Raw genomic sequence first — 17,585 nt, forward strand, 5'->3', positions numbered from 1 at the left:
CATCCTCAAATAATAATTCTAATGGTTATGAACAATAATATTTAAGAATTAGAGCTCTGGAAAACCATGGCCTTCTAAGCCTGAAAGATTAAAAAGCTCAATACTTTTGAATTACATAATCGGCTAATTTTGAAGGGGTATGCTAGGCTCTTTGAGATCGTTTTGGCCAAATTTTCTTTTGGACTTCCTGCCCGCCTAGATTCAGTTGATTCTTCAACTGGAAATAATTTGTCCGAAGTCGAGGAGAGAATCCCCACCTGGCACGACATGCTTTTTCCCTTTGAAACACTTGCTAACTCTTCCTCAACTTCTCTTAGAATCTCCATTTTAGTATGGATTGTCAGATCCTCAAAGCTTCTTTATGAGATCATTGATTTGAGCTTTGTCAGTCTCTCAGTCATGAAGGTGGCACCATCAAATTTTTTATATAGAATCCGGTTAAAGGAGAAGTCATATCTAAATGTGGGGGATTCTCAGACTCTTAACTTTTCATCCAGAGCCTCAGGGTTGATGTCTTCTTCCCAATCTTCGTCTGACACTGCCTCGTCCTCGTTGTCAAGTGTGTCCTGTATTGGTTCCTCCTCTTCGGAATGCTAAAGAGCTGAGAACTGGTTATGGGTATTTATTTCTTGGATTGGAGAATCCCTCACTGTATGATCTGGGGTGAGCCTAGAGTCACCGGTTCTCAGTTGGAAAGCAGGGGTCTGACCATTTGAAGGGCTGACAATGTCAAAATTGTGGTTGACATTTCTCTGAATGGGTCTCCATTCTTTTCTATCATTTCCTTTTGGGGCCTTTCTTTCTTGATTTTGGGGACAATTTTGAGGAGATATCATCTATTAGATGAAGGACCACAAAAAATGAACAGGCAAATTCTTCTTCACGTTAAGGGCTACTAGATCATCACGATCATAGGTCTATTTACCTAGACCTGGCAAATGGGTGGGACAGGCCGGGTCAACACGCGGGTGATGCGGGTGCGGGTCACACGGGTCGGGTCAGGAGATGACCCGCATTTTTGCAGGTCAGAATTTTGTTGACCCGCGCGGCCCGCGGGTGGGCCGGGTCAACCCGCGGGTCACCCGCAAATTGAAACAGTAGTTTATTTTGGAAAATATTATCACTAGATTTTGATAAGGGGGGTATGGCCGGCACCGTGGGATGATCCAAACCGTCCAAAAAATGTGCGCCCCCCCACCACCATGGATCCCTCCCTCTCTAAGGCCATTTTTGTTTTGTATGAGAACCGATTGTGAGTCCATATGTTGGACTCAAAATTACGTTTAGAACAAGTTTATTTTGGCTTTTGAGAACGGATTGTGTCCAATAATCAGCTTTGGACTCACAATCGGTTCTCGTAATCCAAAAAAACAAGGCCTTAATTTGAGTTCAATAATCAGTTTTGGACTCGCAATCGATTCTTAAAACCTCAATGCCCTGTTTGTTTGGGATTTCGAGAACCAATTGTGAGTCCAAGCTGATCACTTGACTCATATTTACATTTAATAGGGCCATTATCTTACCCTAATTCGAGATTTATTCCCTTGATCGAAAAACCATGAAAACAATGTCCTGTTAAAATGTCTCAAATAAGCATTTTCTTTAAAAGCCTTAATATTGCCAATGAGATTCTGTTTAATACGAGACTAGACTTAATAGCCCACCCTATGTGGGCCCAGGAACTCAATAATCATGGATGGTATAGTAATTTCACCATCCAAGATCAAACATTAGGGCTGCACACGGTTCGGACCGGTTTGGGTTAGGGAGTTTTTTTTAACCTAACCAATCACATCGGTTTGGAGAAAATCCAAACCATAACCAAACCGATCGGGGGTATAACCGAACCAAACCAAACCGATTTTGACCGGTTCGGTTCGGTTTGATTCACGGTTTATCCGATACAAATCCAAATCAAGTAGTTAAATACATTTATCTATATATAAAAAAAAAGGTTTATCTATTCGAATCGATCATCAATGGTATGCAACGAAACCATCAAGCTCTCTCTCTCTCTCTCTCTCTCAACAAAAAATGAAGAGATCCCTCCCTCTCTAACCCTAATCGAGGGCCTTATAAAAGGGATGATATATCCCCCCCCCCTTTTATTCTCTTGGACAACCCCTCTAAGTATTTAGGACTATTCTTTTTACAATTCTAAAGGGTGGTCTAAGGGAAAGGGGTGAATGTATTCTTTACTTTTGAATACAAGGAATTGATATAGACACACCTCCCTTGTTTAAATCACCCCTCTTCCCTTTGCAAATGAAATAACTCACCTTAGATTTGATAATGACACAAAATCAGTAAGTCTTTTCGTCCATTTCTCGGTTCGGTTCGGTTAATTTTCGGTTTAAAAATCTAAAAACGTGAACCGAACCAATGGGATCGGTTCGGTAAAATTCTAAACCGTGACCGAACCAATGCCGAGAAAAATTGAACCAAACCAAACTGAAAAGCCCGATTCAGTTCGGTTTATCGGTTTGGCCGGTTTTTTGTGCAGCCCTATCAAACATTGTCCGTTGAAATATAGATTGTAGCCCAAAAGCATGTAACAAAATAGTTGTCAAAACCTCATGCTACCAGTTTAATAATAAGTATCATTATTAGGAGTTTTTATATGATGCCCAACTGTGAGATTTACAAGGGAAGGTTGTTACTTTGATGGTCGGGCATCATATAAAATCTCCCTTATTAGATCTCCTTCTATTTACAGCTCCTACCTTCTACTCTGTCCTCTATTTGCAACATCCAAACAAGTTGCCCCTTCAACTCAAATGCTTCTCCGGTGCATGCCTTCCATCTCTCCATTCTTGTTCATGGAGTTGAGAGATACGAATGAAATGCTTCATCGAAATTAAAGAGGATGACAAAAAGAACTGTGAATTGGTGAGGATGGAATCGCCATTGAAAGATGAGAAACGTGAAAATTAGGCAAAGATGCAAAAATTGTAAGAGTTATGGTTTAGATTCATCTACCATGGAGTCATTTTAGAAGGTGGGATCCCCATTATCCTTGTCCCTAGAAGAGAATCATCAAGAGACCTTTTGGATTGTAGGAATTTTTTGGAAAAGTTTGGTAAGGAAAAATATTTCTAAAATTGTCTTTTTTCACACAAAAAATGATAATTTGAAACCCTGTACAACTTTTTCAAAAAGTACGGGCCCACTTCAGAGGAATAGAAACATCTATATTTTTCAAACCTTTCATTTGCTGGGGCCACAATGTAAATAGGCGGCATTGCATAGACCATCTCAATAGGATTATCCTAATCCTCATCTATAACGGGATTGACTGCTATAGAAACATCTATAGATCGGAGGGCTAGGATAATCCTATGGAGATGATCTATGCCATGGTGCCTATTTACTTTGTGCCCCATCAAATGAACATTTTGGATCATCCTATCATGTGTGCCCCATTGTGCATTTTGAATCATCGATCCTATGAATGAGTGTAAAATAGTGGGCCCCACTACACCAAAATATAAGGTGTAAATTGTGTGTTCCACTTAATGCATGGGATGGGGAGATGGTGGGCTCCACCTATCAAAACATGAAGTGTAAAAGTGTGGCCCCAACATGCCATAACAACCATTTTCTGCACTTTTTAGTCGATCTTGTGTTATCCATTTGATTCAACAAAGGTGGCCGTTCTCTCTTGCAAAAGTGGGCTGCGAAATGGCCAAGAAAATCCCTTAAAAAACAAAAGGTAAAAATAATAAGATCAGAGCAGTCACCCCACCACCCCGCCCCCCCCCCCCCCCCCCCAATTAATGGAGACAAAAGCTTCTGTCTTCATTCACTCAAGACGTGGCTGGTCTGACATGCGACAGACCAGCCTCAAAATGCCTTTTGCGATGGACCCTAGCAATTCCCTAATAACTTATTGGCTGATAGATTTAAGAAAAAAGAAGAAGGATATTTTGGTCATTTACAAGTAAATGGTAGTTTGGTCATTTTATTAATCAAATTCAATGAAGCATAAGATCTTCTGACATAAATCTGTATAACAGTAGGTGGTATTTTAGAAAATAAAAAACAGAATGAGGTTTCTTTAAGAATATAGCAAATGAAAGGTGGTCTTTCGTAAAAACGTCGACCGCGAGAAGGACCGACCCATCTCTATTGGGAAGGGCGGCGTCTTCTCGTTGACGGGAAAAAACGGAAGGCAGAAAAAAACAACAAAAGAGCAAAACATGTCTTTCCGCCATTTTCCAATCCGCCCCACATTTTGTTATTTCCACGCTCCTTCCCCTCTCCCTTTCCCTCCCTTTCTCTCTTCCCAAAAACCCTTAAATCGATACTTTTCTCTCGAAAAATGATTTCTAGGGTTTGAATCCTCTGAGAAGATATGGGAATCGAAATCCATCACGGTACGCTTCTCTTCCTTATTTCCTTTCTTATATTCTCTTTCTAGGGTTTCTAAACCCTTTTTTTTTGCTGAATTCTCTCGAATTAGGGTTTTTTTACTCTCCTTCTAGGGTTTCTGAACCCTAATTTTTGCTGAATTCTCTCGAGTAAGGTTTTTTTGTTCCCTTTGTAGGGTTTCTAAACCCTAAATTTTGCTGAATTCTCTCGAATAAGGTTTTTTATTCCCTTTCTAGGGTTTCTAAACCCTAATTTTTGTTGAATTCTCTCGTTTGATTTTGCAGGAGATGAGAGGGATTTGGAGAAGGGAGCAAACCCTAACCCTAACCCCGAACCTTTGCCATTGCGGTGGCCGTCTTCTCTGCCGTCTCCGTTGTCGTTACCCTCTCCCTCGTCTCTCTCTCCGTCAAAACCAGCCCTAATTCTCTCGAATTCCGGCAAACGCATAGATCAGATTCCGGCATCTTCTCCGGCCGGATCTGTTCCGGCTCTCGTTATCTCAAATTCCAGTAAGGCTCTCGGATTATCGAATTCCGGGAAGCGGATCGATCAGAATTCGTCACCCTCGGCCGCCTCATCACCGGCTCTCGTTCTCTCGAATTCTGGAAAATCTCTGGTTTTATCGAATTCCGGTAAGCGGATAGATCAGGCAGGAAAAAAGAAGTATGTGAAGCAGGTGACTGGCCGGCACAACGATACCGAGCTCCATTTGGCGGCGAAGAAAGGGGATTTAGTGATGGTGAAGCAGATACTTGGAGAGATCGACACTCAGATGGTGGGGGAGATTGGGAGTGCGGAATTTGATGCGGAGGTGGCCGAGATTAGATCTGCTGTTGTGGATGAGGTCAATGAATTGGAAGAGACTGCATTGTTTATTGCGGCGGAGAGTGGGCATCTTGATGTTGTGGAGGAGCTGTTAAAGTACTCGAGTAAGGAGAATGTGGAGAGGAAGAACAGGTCAGGGTTTGATGCATTACATAAAGCTGCGAGTGAAGGGCACCAAGGTGAGGTTTTTGAGTTGAATCTATGGTTTTTTTTTTGTTCTTCTAAGTGATATGAAACTATTAATGATAAAAATAAGTTGAATTTGTGGATGGAGCTGGGAGAAATGATGGTTGGGGTTTCGTTTTCAAAAAAAAAAAATGATGGTTGGGGTGATTATAACTTATAAGCATAGAGCAGTGAACGAAAGTGCACTTTTTTTCTCTTTCATTTTGCCGTTGTTTTACTTTTTTATGTTTATTCACAGTGGTAACTTGTGGGCAAGGTTTAAAATTTCGGTATGGTAACCGTTTCGGACCCCACCAAAACCGAAATTTCGGATTTTGGCGAAATTTTGGTCCGAAATTTGGTAATTTGGTTCTAAATTCCGGACCCAAATTTCGAAATTTCTGACCGAAATTTTGTAACACCTTTTGTTTTTAATAAATAATGTCATTAAACAGAAATTTCGGACCGAAATCCGAAATTTCTGTCCGAAATTTGGTATAGGGCAAAAAATGGAATTTCGGAAAATTCCGGTTTCAGTCCCCACCGGTATCCGAAATTTCGGATTTCGGTCGAAATTTTAAACCATGCTTGTGGGTACTGTCTGTTGAACGGTGAGACAAGATTTTGAAATAGTTTTTGGTAAATTGTGGGTATTGTTTGTTGAAATAGCTCAACCAAGGTGAGGTTTTTGAATCGAAGTGGGTCAAGAAACTGATCTTCCCTCTAAGAAGATTAATCACGTTGCGAACTGATTTGGGTTCGTAAGACACTATTGTAAAAAGAAGTTGAATTTGTGGATGGCGGGGGAAGAAATAATGGTTGGAGTGATTATAAGCATTGAACTGTGAATGAAAGTGCACTTTTTTTCTTTTTTTTTTTGAATGGTAGCAGAATATATTAAAAGAAGACTGAGGAAGTCCCCCAAACAAAACAAGAAAAACAAACAACATCCAAGGAACTTAAACTATCCCGGGAGATACATTTAGGGAGGAAGAAAATCATAAAGATCGAAATCCTGCTTCGAAACTCCATCTTTCGCCAACTTATCGGCCACATCATTAGCAGATCTTATCACATGCTGGAAAGATACCTGAAGCCCTTGTAAGATATCTTTAATTTCGTCAAAGAAATGAAGAAAACGCCACGGAGAACACCTAGGGCCCCTAAGCCATCTGATAACATTCAGCGAATCACCCTCCACAATACAACTTTCTAATCAGCCCCTTGCCAAGCACAGGATACCTTGATGCGCTGCTCTTACCTCCGCCTCGTTCAAATCTGCTATGCCGATTGGACCAGAAAAAGCCTTAAAGACCCCACCATCACTGTCTCTTAATACTCCATCAATCCCTGCTGGGCCAGGGTTACCCAAGCTTGAGCCATCGAAATTTAATTTGACTATCCCTTCAGGAGGAGGGCACCAGTGCTGGATGGAAACATTAATATTCTCCTGGCTATTGCAAACAACTCCCCACCCTTCCCACAATTCGAAGGCCGAAACGAATCGGAATAACGGAAGAGCTCGAGCCCAAGAAATAGTAAGAGCAACGACCTTAATAAATAGAAAGTAAGGAGATTTAGCTTTCCCTTCAAAGACTCGAGAATTCCTTTCGATCCATATAACCCATAAGAAGGCCATTAGAGAAAGCCACCACAATCGCTTACCTTTTTTGCCCCATGGTGTACATGACCAGCCTGCGAACAAGTCTGGAAGAGAGGATGGAAACACCCAATTAATACCAAACCTTTCTAAAATCCTCGCCCAGACCTCCCGAGCTACTCTACAGTGGATGAAAATATGGTCTACCGACTCCCCTGATTCAATACACATAGCACAGTGATCAATAATCATGATATTTCTCTTTCTCAGAAAGTCCACCGTTGGGATTCTATTTCTTAACGCTGACCATCCAAAGAAAGATACTCTAGGAGGAGCCTTTATTTTCCATACCCTTGCTACCGGAGCATTTTCCTCATAAGGCAACAGACTATTATAGAAAGACTTGACCGAAAAACATCCTGAAGAGTTTAATACCCATAACCTTCTGTCTTCCCCTGAAGAACTTATATAGATCTGATCAAGAGTCTAAAATAGATTTGTCACCGAGGGCAATTCTCGATCAAAAAAATTCCGACGAAAGAGAGGATTCCAGATAACTTTACCAGCGAGTCGCTCATAGCAATCTTTCACTAAAACTGACTTATCAGCGGCAACTAAAAAGAGGTCAAGGAATAAAACTTTTAAAGGGGAACTCGAACACCACCTCATGGACCAGAAAGAGACCCTGTCGCCGAAATACACTCTATACCTAACTCCTCGATCAAATAGAAGAGTTAGCCACAGGATGCAACTTTACTAAATTCTGACAAATTACTTTGGCTCTTTCTGAAGGGTTGAGTTCAAACAAACAATGGAGTTTATAATGCTGAATAAGGATGAGTGGTGATTCTAGGTATACAGATAGCCCTGGTGCTGCTCTATACTGTTTAGACTTGCTGATAAACTATTAGCGCAAAGCTTGTAAAGAGAAGTAAAAGATGTTGGAACAGTAAGTAAAAGATGTTGGAACAGTGGCCTTAATGTCTCTTCATTAGTCCATGGAGTCCAGAAGATTCCCTTATTTTCAGATTCTATTTCTATATTTGTGTCAATGTATCATGCTAGTTTGGCATCAACAATGTAGCTTCTAGCTCCAAAGAGATGACCAGTGCAGTGGAATTCGTAGAGCAGAATGCAACTTTACTAAATTCTGACAAATTACTTTGGCTCTTTCTGAAGGATTGAGTTCAAACAAACAATGGAGTTTATAATGCTGAATAAGGATGAGTGGTGATTCTAGGTATACAGATAGCCCTGTTGCTGCTCTATACTGTTTAGACTTGCTGATAAACTATTAGCGCAAAGCTTGTAAAGAGAAGTAAAAGATGTTGGAACAGTAAGTAAAAGATGTTGGAACAGTGGCCTTAATGTCTCTTCATTAGTCCAGGGAGTCCAGAAGATTCCCTTATTTTCAGATTCTATTTCTATATTTGTGTCAATGTATCATGCTAGTTTGGCATCAACAATGTAGCTTCTAGCTCCAAAGAGATGACCAGCATTATCGGTCACAAAAGCATCCCCGGGACATTTGTTGTAGTACATATCTTTGAGGAAAGTTAGTAGAAAGCATCACCCAATAAGTTTATACAGAGCAACTATTACCACGCTCTTATGGGCCCAAACATATAATTTCCTTATGTTAAACAGAACAGAAGCCAAAAATGTATAGGCTACTATCCTATTTTAGAAACCGATGCTGCAAGAGATAAAAGTAACCCAAAATATCCTACAAGCTAACTAGAATCTCTAAAACAAAAAAAACAAAAATTCTACTTACGACATTATCATGACAATAGACCACATGAATCGGCGGCATAAGTGCATCCCTAATCAATTAATCATGTTCTGCACTTTAGAATAATTTGCTCCATTTTCCCATCCATTGCTCATTTATCAAATAGCTTTTGGGTTTCAACGCATTGCATAAGGCTGCGAGTGAAGGGCAGGAAGGTGAGGTTGTTGAATCCAATCTATGATTTCTTTTGTTCTTCTAAGCAACATGAATAAGTTAGATTATATTTTGTGATATTTTTCTCTAGTTGTTTGGTATGGATAGGAGTTTTAGAGATAAGGGTTATCTAGATTGGCTTGGGTAGGAGTTTCAAAGGAAGTGGTCAAGTGGGTTTTCTATAAATAGCATGTAAGTAGCTTTTTTTTAAATCAATGAAGAAACTTGTTCCAGAAAGTGTCTTTGTGCACAAAAGAGGATTGATCCTTCCCTCGAAGTGGGTCAAGAGGCTGATCGTCCCTTTAAGAAGATCAATCACATGGCGAACTGATTTGGGTTCGTAACACACTAATGCTAAAGATGTTGAATTTGTGGATGGTGGCGGAACAAATAATGGTTGGGGTGATTATATGCATCAAACAGTGAATGAAAGTACACTTTTATTTCTCTTTCATTCTGTAGTCAAACACAGTGGTAAATTGTGGGTCTTGTCTGTTGAAGTGGTGTGAAAAGATTTTGAAGGGCAGGAAGAAAGTGGTTGATGCTATTCAGAGTTAGATTTTTGCCTCTCATAAGATATGTTGTGGTGCTTGCCGAGTTTAGTTGCATTTTTAGTCGAATCTGCAACGATCGTTGGATATTATTCGGAGTGTTCCATTCAAAAGGACAGACCCTGGCCCAGACTCTCTCTCTCTCTCTCTCTCTCTCTCTCTGTGTGTGTGTGTGTGTGTGTGCGCGCGCGCGCGCCCCGCGTGTGTGCGTGCGGGTGGGCGCGCGCGCAAGTTTAGGGAATCAGGGCAGCTAGTATTGGAGGGATTCTTAAGGACTCTGATAACACTGTTTCTTGGACGTTCTCTAGGCCTACTGTGGTGGCCGAATCCAATGAGGCGGAGATTCTTGTTGCTTTTTTGTGGAGGGGGGGTTTCTGTTAACATTATTCGACGGGTTAGAGATGCCATCAGTTTGTCGACGCACTTGAGGAGGTGCTGGACATTGTAGAAGGACATGCTGTCTCTTTTTTTTCACGTTATCTGATTGACTCATTAGAACTTCGATTTCCTACCATGTAGTGAGGTGGATAGTCTTGCTTTCTGTTTTTGATCATCCACCTCCTCTCTCCTCCCCCGAGGGGTTTTTGTTTTGTTTTTTCGCTTTGATTCTGCTTCCTCTCTTATGGTGCCTTTGACAAACTCGGTCGAGCTCCTTTTCTGTCTTTTGCTTTCTCAATTGACTTTCTTCATCATTCAGAATAAATATACCCTAGTTCATTTTATAAATTAAAAAAAACGCGTTAGAAATTCAAAAAAAAAATTTGTTGTTCAATTTTTTGTTCGAATGAAAAGGCTAACATTGCTTTAGAAGTGGCTTGTATAAAGACCAAAAGATAAAATGAATTTTATTTATTTTTTTGTTCATGTTGAATAGTGACCAAAGTAATTCATCTTGACTTCCATATTGCTCCTAGCTATTGTTTCTGTTTTTATGATAGCTTCATGTTATGATCTGTGTCACTTTGTGAATCATGAGGCGGTGAGTCCTCGCTGTTGAAAACTGTATTTATCTGTTTTAAGGAGCTCTCTTATGCTGCTATTGATCATGTTGCCCCGCATTCTTAATGTTCTATATCAAACTGTGTTAGTATGCTTATAATGACAAGTTTCATACAGCCATTGTCCAGGTACTTTTAACCCATTACCCAGAATTAAGCAAAACACGTGGCCCATCAAATGCAACCCCTCTTATATCTGCAGTTCAAAAGGGGCATACTGCGGTAGTGAATGAATTACTTTCAAAAGATTCTAGCTTGCTAGAGATCTCTAAAAACAATGGGAAAAATGCATTGCATTTTGCTGTGCGACAAGGGCATGTTAACATTGTAAAAGCATTACTTGAAAAGGATCCACAGTTGGCACGGAGGACTGACAAGAAAGGACAGACTTCACTACATATGGCTGTAAAAGGAACCAGCTGTGAAGTGGTAAAGTTGCTTCTTGAAGCGGACCCCGCGATAGTGATGCTACCCGACAAATTTGGCTACACCGCCTTGCATGTAGCCACAAGGAAAAAGCGGGCAGAGGTATTCCTTCGTGATGCTGCACCATCATTTGTTTTCTTTTAATTATTATTATTAGTATTATTTAATACTGTTCTCTTTTTATCTCTTTTCTCTCAGAACTTCTTAGACCATCATTTGTTTTATGCATGTTACTTTCCTAACTTTTTGTCTTAAGATTGGTAAGATAATGAGTGTAATTTTCTTTTGATTTACCGTGATATACACACATGTATCACATTAAGTCATCCTTCATGAATTAGTGATATTAGTGCTTGAAGTTCTTATTTTTCTTGTAAATTTGCTCAAAAAGTTCTTTAGTTTTCCTTTTGTTCATTGTTCATAATACTTTGAAAGCAGATTAAAAAGATTTTTTTTTTTTTTTTCTGAAATGGAGATTAAAAAGATTTTCATTACATCTACCCAAGTGCTGGAAACCTCTCATTGACAATAGGGGCTCAGGCTACCTAAAATTTGAATCTGATGGTATTCACTTTCAAACCACAAATAAATACACCCCAGAATATGATAAATAAACATCAGTGGGTGATTGATACTTCCTCATATTCACAGGATTAAAAGATGGACTCTTTTTAGAAGCACTTAAAACTGTAGGTCTTATTGCCTTCATCTGATGGTGGACATTATCAGAATGTAATATGTCTCAGTCTCATTAAATCTTGGCCTGAAAGTTGAATATGTTAGCTCTGTGGTCCTTCTGTGTACTTTACTGTTTTTCTGTTAAAATTCACTGAAAACTAGGCTAGCAACTTTGGTTTTTTCTTTCTTAGTCCTTCGAGATCAATTCTACGTCGTATGAAGCTACCCTACGATTCAGAGCAATGAAATTTACTTGTACCCTTAAAATACCCTTAAAATTCAGAGCAATGAAATTTTCTTGAAATGCCCTTAAAATTTTGTATGCATAATATATTGATTATGCTTAATCTTGTACTTATATAATGTACCACATGAACTTGTGGAGTGGGCCCAAAACAATTCAGTCTGGGCTGAAAATCCACCAGATGAGCCGTTCCTGTTTTAGGAGGTCTTCAGTGATTTTAATTCGATTTTAGTACTACTTTAGGTAGGTTTTATATAAGACAGCTGTGAGGCCAGCCATGCTGTACAGCTCAGCTGTGAAGCCAGCCATGCTGTACGGCTCATATATCTATACGGCTCAGAATGTTGGGCCACCAAGAAGCAACATGTGCATAAGATGAGTGTAGTGGAGATGCAAATGCTTAGATGGATGTGCGGCCACACAAGGTTAGATCGAATTAAAAATGAAGACATCCGTAAAAAGGTGGGGGTGGCACCAATTGAAGAGAAGATGAGAGAGCACCGCCTAAGATGGTTTGGGCATATCCAACGTAGGCTTTTGGATGCTCCAGTGAGAAGAAGTGACTTGTGCCAAGTTGATGGAGTCAAAAGAGTTAAGGGCAGACCGAAACCAACTTGGGTTGAAACAGTGAGGAAAGACTTGAGGGCTAGGAACATAACAGAGAACATGACCTTGGATAGGATAGAATGGAAGAAAATGATCCATGTAGACGAACCCAACTAGTGTCAGGAGTAGACTTAGTCAATTTTGAGCCGGGTAGATCCTTTCACCTTCTTCATGAAAATTTTCTAAAGGATTCATTAGCCTACCCCAACTAGTTTGGGACAAAGGCTTAGTTGAGTTGAGTTGAGTTTAGGTAGGTTTTGTGGGCTGTTTATGTGGAAAAAAGTGATAGAATTTCTTAATTATATTTCTAGATATTTTTTATGAGTTCAATTGGATTTGGCAAAGGTTTTATTAGTTGTGTTTAAGAGGTAATATTAATTTATAATCAGGAGTTGAGATTAAAGGATGGATTTAAATTGGTGTGAAAAAACTCCCATCTTCAAATTATTGTGAAAAAACTACTATCTTCCTACTTCTAGAAAGGACCGCGGGGATATATCTTGCTAATTTTTACTCTGGAGGACTTTCTAGATCTTCAGAGAAGGTAGTTTAGCCTGTTTTGAAAAGTAAGAAGTAGAGTGAACTATGTGCCTTCAATTAGAATTGGTTTTAGGGCTGTCTGGGTGCCTATATAAGGCATTTCTATTTGAATTTTCTGCATTTTTGCAGGTGGCAAATTTTAGTATTGATGGCGTTTTACATTTATGCTTTTTAATTGATCCAGCTTGAGCATAATTTGTTTGGTGCTTTTATCATATTTCCCAGCTATTGTGTCATTGAACTTCATTTTTCTAACATAATTATCGCTACCTTCCATCAAGCTGAAAGTTAGGGTTGTTTCAATTCGCGTAAGTTGATTTCATTGTAAACTTCAGTTTCATTAAGTTGATTTTTTATTTCGATTTCTTCTGTTTTGATGATATCCTTCATTTTCCTTGAATCTGAATTTCTGTTGTATGGATTTCAATTCCATGAAAATTATCTCTTAAATAAATGGGTTGCAAATTCCTGTGGGTATTCAACATCAAGCAACTTTATGACCATTATGCATGACCTAGTGGACCTGCGATTTAAAATATCGACCATTGGGAAGTCTTGACTTCTGACCATTCGATAGGCAGGTTCAAGATTAGCAAAGATCTGTTCGAAATCAACCCCATACCAAGAGCAAGGAATAATTAAAATGGCATCAACAACCATGGCAATAGATGATTAGAAAAAATAAGAAAAAGAAAAAGGTGCCTTGTAGAATCTGTTAAGGCTATTAAAGGAAAACATGTGCGTTCTTTCCTTTTCAGATTTAACATAAATAAATCATTTATCAGAAGGATGTAACATGCTAGTAAACAATAAATGAATAAGCAAAAAATCAATAGAAAATCTGAAAAAACATTGCCTTGAGGAATCCATTGCTAGCCTGGGATTTTGTAGAAAGAATCGATTTCAGGTGAGTGCAATGCAAAGGCATAGTCTATCCTAAACAGTTCAACTCCTCATGTAATATATACAAACAACAAAGAAAATCACAAGAAATAAAACAATGGGAAAGCAGAAATAGGAAAAAATCCTAGTAAGATTGAAAAGTTCAGTCTAGAGCATCCAAAATGCCATCACCCGAGGATTTTACATGGAAATGCAAGAACTTTGCCTTTAGGGTCAGTCTGGCTAACCTCCCGAGAACCTCCCCAGCATGGATAGTTGACAAAAATGACCTTCTTTTTATTTCCATTGACCAACCTTTCAGAGCCCATCTGGTTGAATGGATTTTGCCATGTTGGAATTTTTGTTTCTCCCTCGTTTGTTAATGTGGCATGAGTTTCAGCCCCTTCTATTCTCAGTCAAACGAGCAGATAATGGGGGAAATCTCCATCGGATTACTCTCTCTCTCTCTCTCTCTCTCTCTCTCTCTCTCTCTCTCTCTCTCAATAGGGATGAGGACAAGGTACATGAGCCAAACCTCCCATTTCATTGCCCTGATGTGTGAAAACATGACGATGAAGAAGGGTGTTGTGACTCCAATCACCCGGTTAGATCAGACTGAGAAGAACCCGAGGGAGACGTTTCCTCTACATCTATAATGAAAGGGCCGTAGAAGAGGAGGCTGAGTGCCGCGATCTGGAATTGCATAACATTGAGGAATCTAAGGAAAGAGCAATATCAGGAAGAAAAGGAAACCATGGATCTAAAGTAAATCATGAGATTTGGCCTTGTCTGAAACTGGGATTTCGATAGAAGAAATGAAATTTGTTGGTAGAGGGAGCTCGCAAGGAACAAAGACTATGTCGCTCGGGAAGAAATGGATTTCTGTTGTTTTAGGTAACTCCCTTGTTTCGTTAACATCAGTCCTTGCTTTCCGTTTCCCTTGACAACCCTCACTTCACACTCCACTTCACTAGGATGCCACACCACATCCCTGATTTTCTACCCTTTTTCATCCCTGAAAACAACCAGACGAACCCGAGAATGGGAACACTTTCATTGGGAGCTCAAACTCGAGAGAGAAATATCAGTCAGGAGTATTTCCATTGAGAGTTTGATGAGGTGAGAAGGGGAAAGAGTAGAAGAAAACCTTAGCGAGAAGAAGAGTGGGAGCTGACACTTAGCAATTCTTCAAGTGACGAAGGGTTTTAAACAAACATGGTTTTGTTTTTGGGAGAGATGTGTGTTTTTGAGAAGCGCCCCTGGTAACTGTTGAATATTTTTTCTCATGGTTTGGGATGGAAACCAATTTCAATAGTTCTAAAGGAAATCAATTCCAATGGTTTCTACAGAAATTTAGCGATCCAAACAGCTGAAAACTCGATTTCCGTGGAAATTGATTTCCAGGCAAATCAATCTATACATCCAAATGGCCTTTTAGATTGTTTCATTGGCCATTTGTCGTATTTATTTGTGGGGAGCCTTTTGTCATAGTTGTGCTACTTGTTCAACGTGATATAGTCATGCAGATTCATACATTCGCATTGCTCCTCTTTTCTTTTAGAGAGAGTTAAAAAGATTATAGCCATTCAAAAAATAAGAAAATAAAAAAAAAGATTATATAAAACTTGTTCTCTTATGAAACATGGTGCGATTTCTTTGGTGTCACATCAATAGATTGCATGGGACTTTGAGCTTGTAAATTTTCATCCTTGTTTGAGAATGTTATTTGGGTCATCGTAGAAATGATTGCAGTGATTTGGCCATTCTACTATGTGCAAAATCACCTTGTTGCTGTGAGATTTGGAACATGTATTCGACCCCATTACAATCATCATCTATAATCAATATAAGTAGTGGGGAATAGAAGAGAGAGGAGTGGCAGAGCATGATATAGATAATTATACATACCATACTTGAAATAATGGAGAGCACATCTTCTTGATTGATATTGATCCCTAACAACTTACAGGCTCTACCCTTTGCGTCCATTAGCTGAAAGAAGGACTGGTATTCTGTAGTCAAAATATTGCAATAAGGTGCTATTCCCACAAGCTGTTGTCACAACCTAGTTGTCAAATCTTGTGTACAGGTTGGATCAAGTGGCTCAATAACTCTGTCCCACAATGTAGATCTTTGAGCCACTAGAGTTAACCAATTGAATCCATATGTTGGCATCAAGCAGGATAGTTTTAAAATGGAGATAGCAACTACCACTGCTATCCATTGCCTGCCAAATAACTGCCCAACCTATAAGGCATGTGCCTTGAAGGTCATATTGATAACTATCCTTTTGCAAAACTAGACTAACTTGTAGTAATAACACAGATAAGAGGGGGATGTTTTGCATAGAAATCTGACATTTGGCCTGTGCCAGTCATCTACATTTGGCCTTTCAGAAGTTTTACCCTTATGTAATTCACTGTCAAACATCTTTTTCGCAGCTCAAATCAATCTTCATATGTCATATAGTTAAAATTTGTTGATGCGAGCAAGAATGATACTTGTAACTGAAATGATTACGACTTAAATTTTGAATTCCTCACTTGTATGAGTACGCCTTGATATTTTGAATTCCTCACTTTTATTTTGCAGATAGTGAATGAGCTGTTACTTCTTCCCGACACCAACGTCAACGTACTAACCAGAGACCACAAGACAGCATACGACATTGCCGAAGCACTGCCTCTCTCAGAAGAATCTACAGAGATAAAAGAGTGCTTGGCTCGCTGCGGCGCTGTCAGGGCAAATGAACTGAACCAACCAAGAGATGAGCTTAGAAAGACCGTTACAGAGATAAAAAAAGACGTCCATACCCAACTCGAACAGACCAGGAAAACCAACAAGAATGTAAATGGAATTGCCAAGGAGCTGAGGAAACTCCACAGGGAAGGGATCAACAATGCTACCAACTCTGTCACTGTGGTTGCCGTGCTCTTCGCCACAGTGGCATTTGCAGCCATTTTTACTGTGCCCGGTGGAAACGAAGAGAGTGGAGAAGCAGTGGCAGTGACCACCCCTTCTTTTAAAATCTTCTTTCTCTTCAACGCCGTTGCTTTGTTCACTTCTCTGGCAGTTGTGGTGGTTCAGATCACTTTAGTTAGAGGGGAAACCAAATCCGAGAAACGGGTTGTGGAAGTGATCAATAAATTGATGTGGCTGGCATCTGTTTGTACCTCTGTTGCTTTCATTGCTTCATCTTATATTGTTGTGGGCCGGCGTCATAGGTGGGCGGCCATTTTGGTTACTGTCATTGGTGGAGTTATAATGGCTGGAGTTCTTGGGACCATGCTTTACTATGTTTTAAAATTTAGGCATACCAGGAAGATCAGGAAGAAGGAGAAATTGAAATCATCAAGGAGGAGTGTGTCAAACTCGTGGCATCAATCGGAGTTATCCGATTCAGAACTCAATCCGATTTTCGCCCTTTGATGGGTAAATGCCAGATCTTATTTTGATGTCTTTATGTATTTGCATCTGAAAGTTTGGAGCAAAGCTGTTTGTGGTTTTACGAAGTATACAGTTTATGTTGTAAGGTTTTGCACTGTGTATACATATAATACGGGGTTTGGGAATAAAAGTGTTGGATCTTAAAGCAGATGCAATACGAATATGAAGGAGGGTTGTGATCAGTTTTTCGTGCAAAATGTGAGAATAGAAAATGATTAATATCAGATAAAATGGATTATAGAAATTTGGCATGTTATATTGAAAAAAACACGTATTTTTTTATTCAGCGAGAGCGAAAATGGAA

General features: G+C 39.6%; 1 protein-coding gene across 1 annotated transcript; it reads left to right on the top strand.

Moving 5' to 3' along the window:
- The first annotated feature begins 4,087 nt into the window (after positions 1 to 4,087).
- On the top strand, positions 4,088 to 17,463 carry LOC143847780 (ankyrin repeat-containing protein ITN1-like). Its single transcript, XM_077356545.1, has 4 exons — positions 4,088 to 4,376; positions 4,656 to 5,375; positions 10,577 to 10,986; positions 16,427 to 17,463. The coding sequence occupies exons 1-4, from the start codon at positions 4,355 to 4,357 to the stop codon at positions 17,261 to 17,263; spliced, it is 1,989 nt and encodes a 662-aa protein (XP_077212660.1). The 5' UTR covers positions 4,088 to 4,354; the 3' UTR covers positions 17,264 to 17,463.
- Positions 17,464 to 17,585: the final 122 nt, after the last annotated feature.

Source organism: Tasmannia lanceolata, unplaced genomic scaffold (assembly GCF_043159265.1).
Source record: "Tasmannia lanceolata isolate RefF3 unplaced genomic scaffold, GAP_Taslan_0.1 ptg000016l, whole genome shotgun sequence".
Lineage (NCBI taxonomy): Eukaryota > Viridiplantae > Streptophyta > Magnoliopsida > Canellales > Winteraceae > Tasmannia > Tasmannia lanceolata.

Excerpts from the sequence above, each read along its gene's own strand:
- LOC143847780 (XM_077356545.1), top strand. The coding sequence starts at position 4,355 with ATGGGAATCGAAATCCATCACG. Across the intron at positions 4,377-4,655 it reads GGGAATCGAAATCCATCACG|GAGATGAGAGGGATTTGGAG; the intron begins GTACGCTTCTCT and ends TTGATTTTGCAG. Across the intron at positions 5,376-10,576 it reads TGCGAGTGAAGGGCACCAAG|CCATTGTCCAGGTACTTTTA; the intron begins GTGAGGTTTTTG and ends AGTTTCATACAG.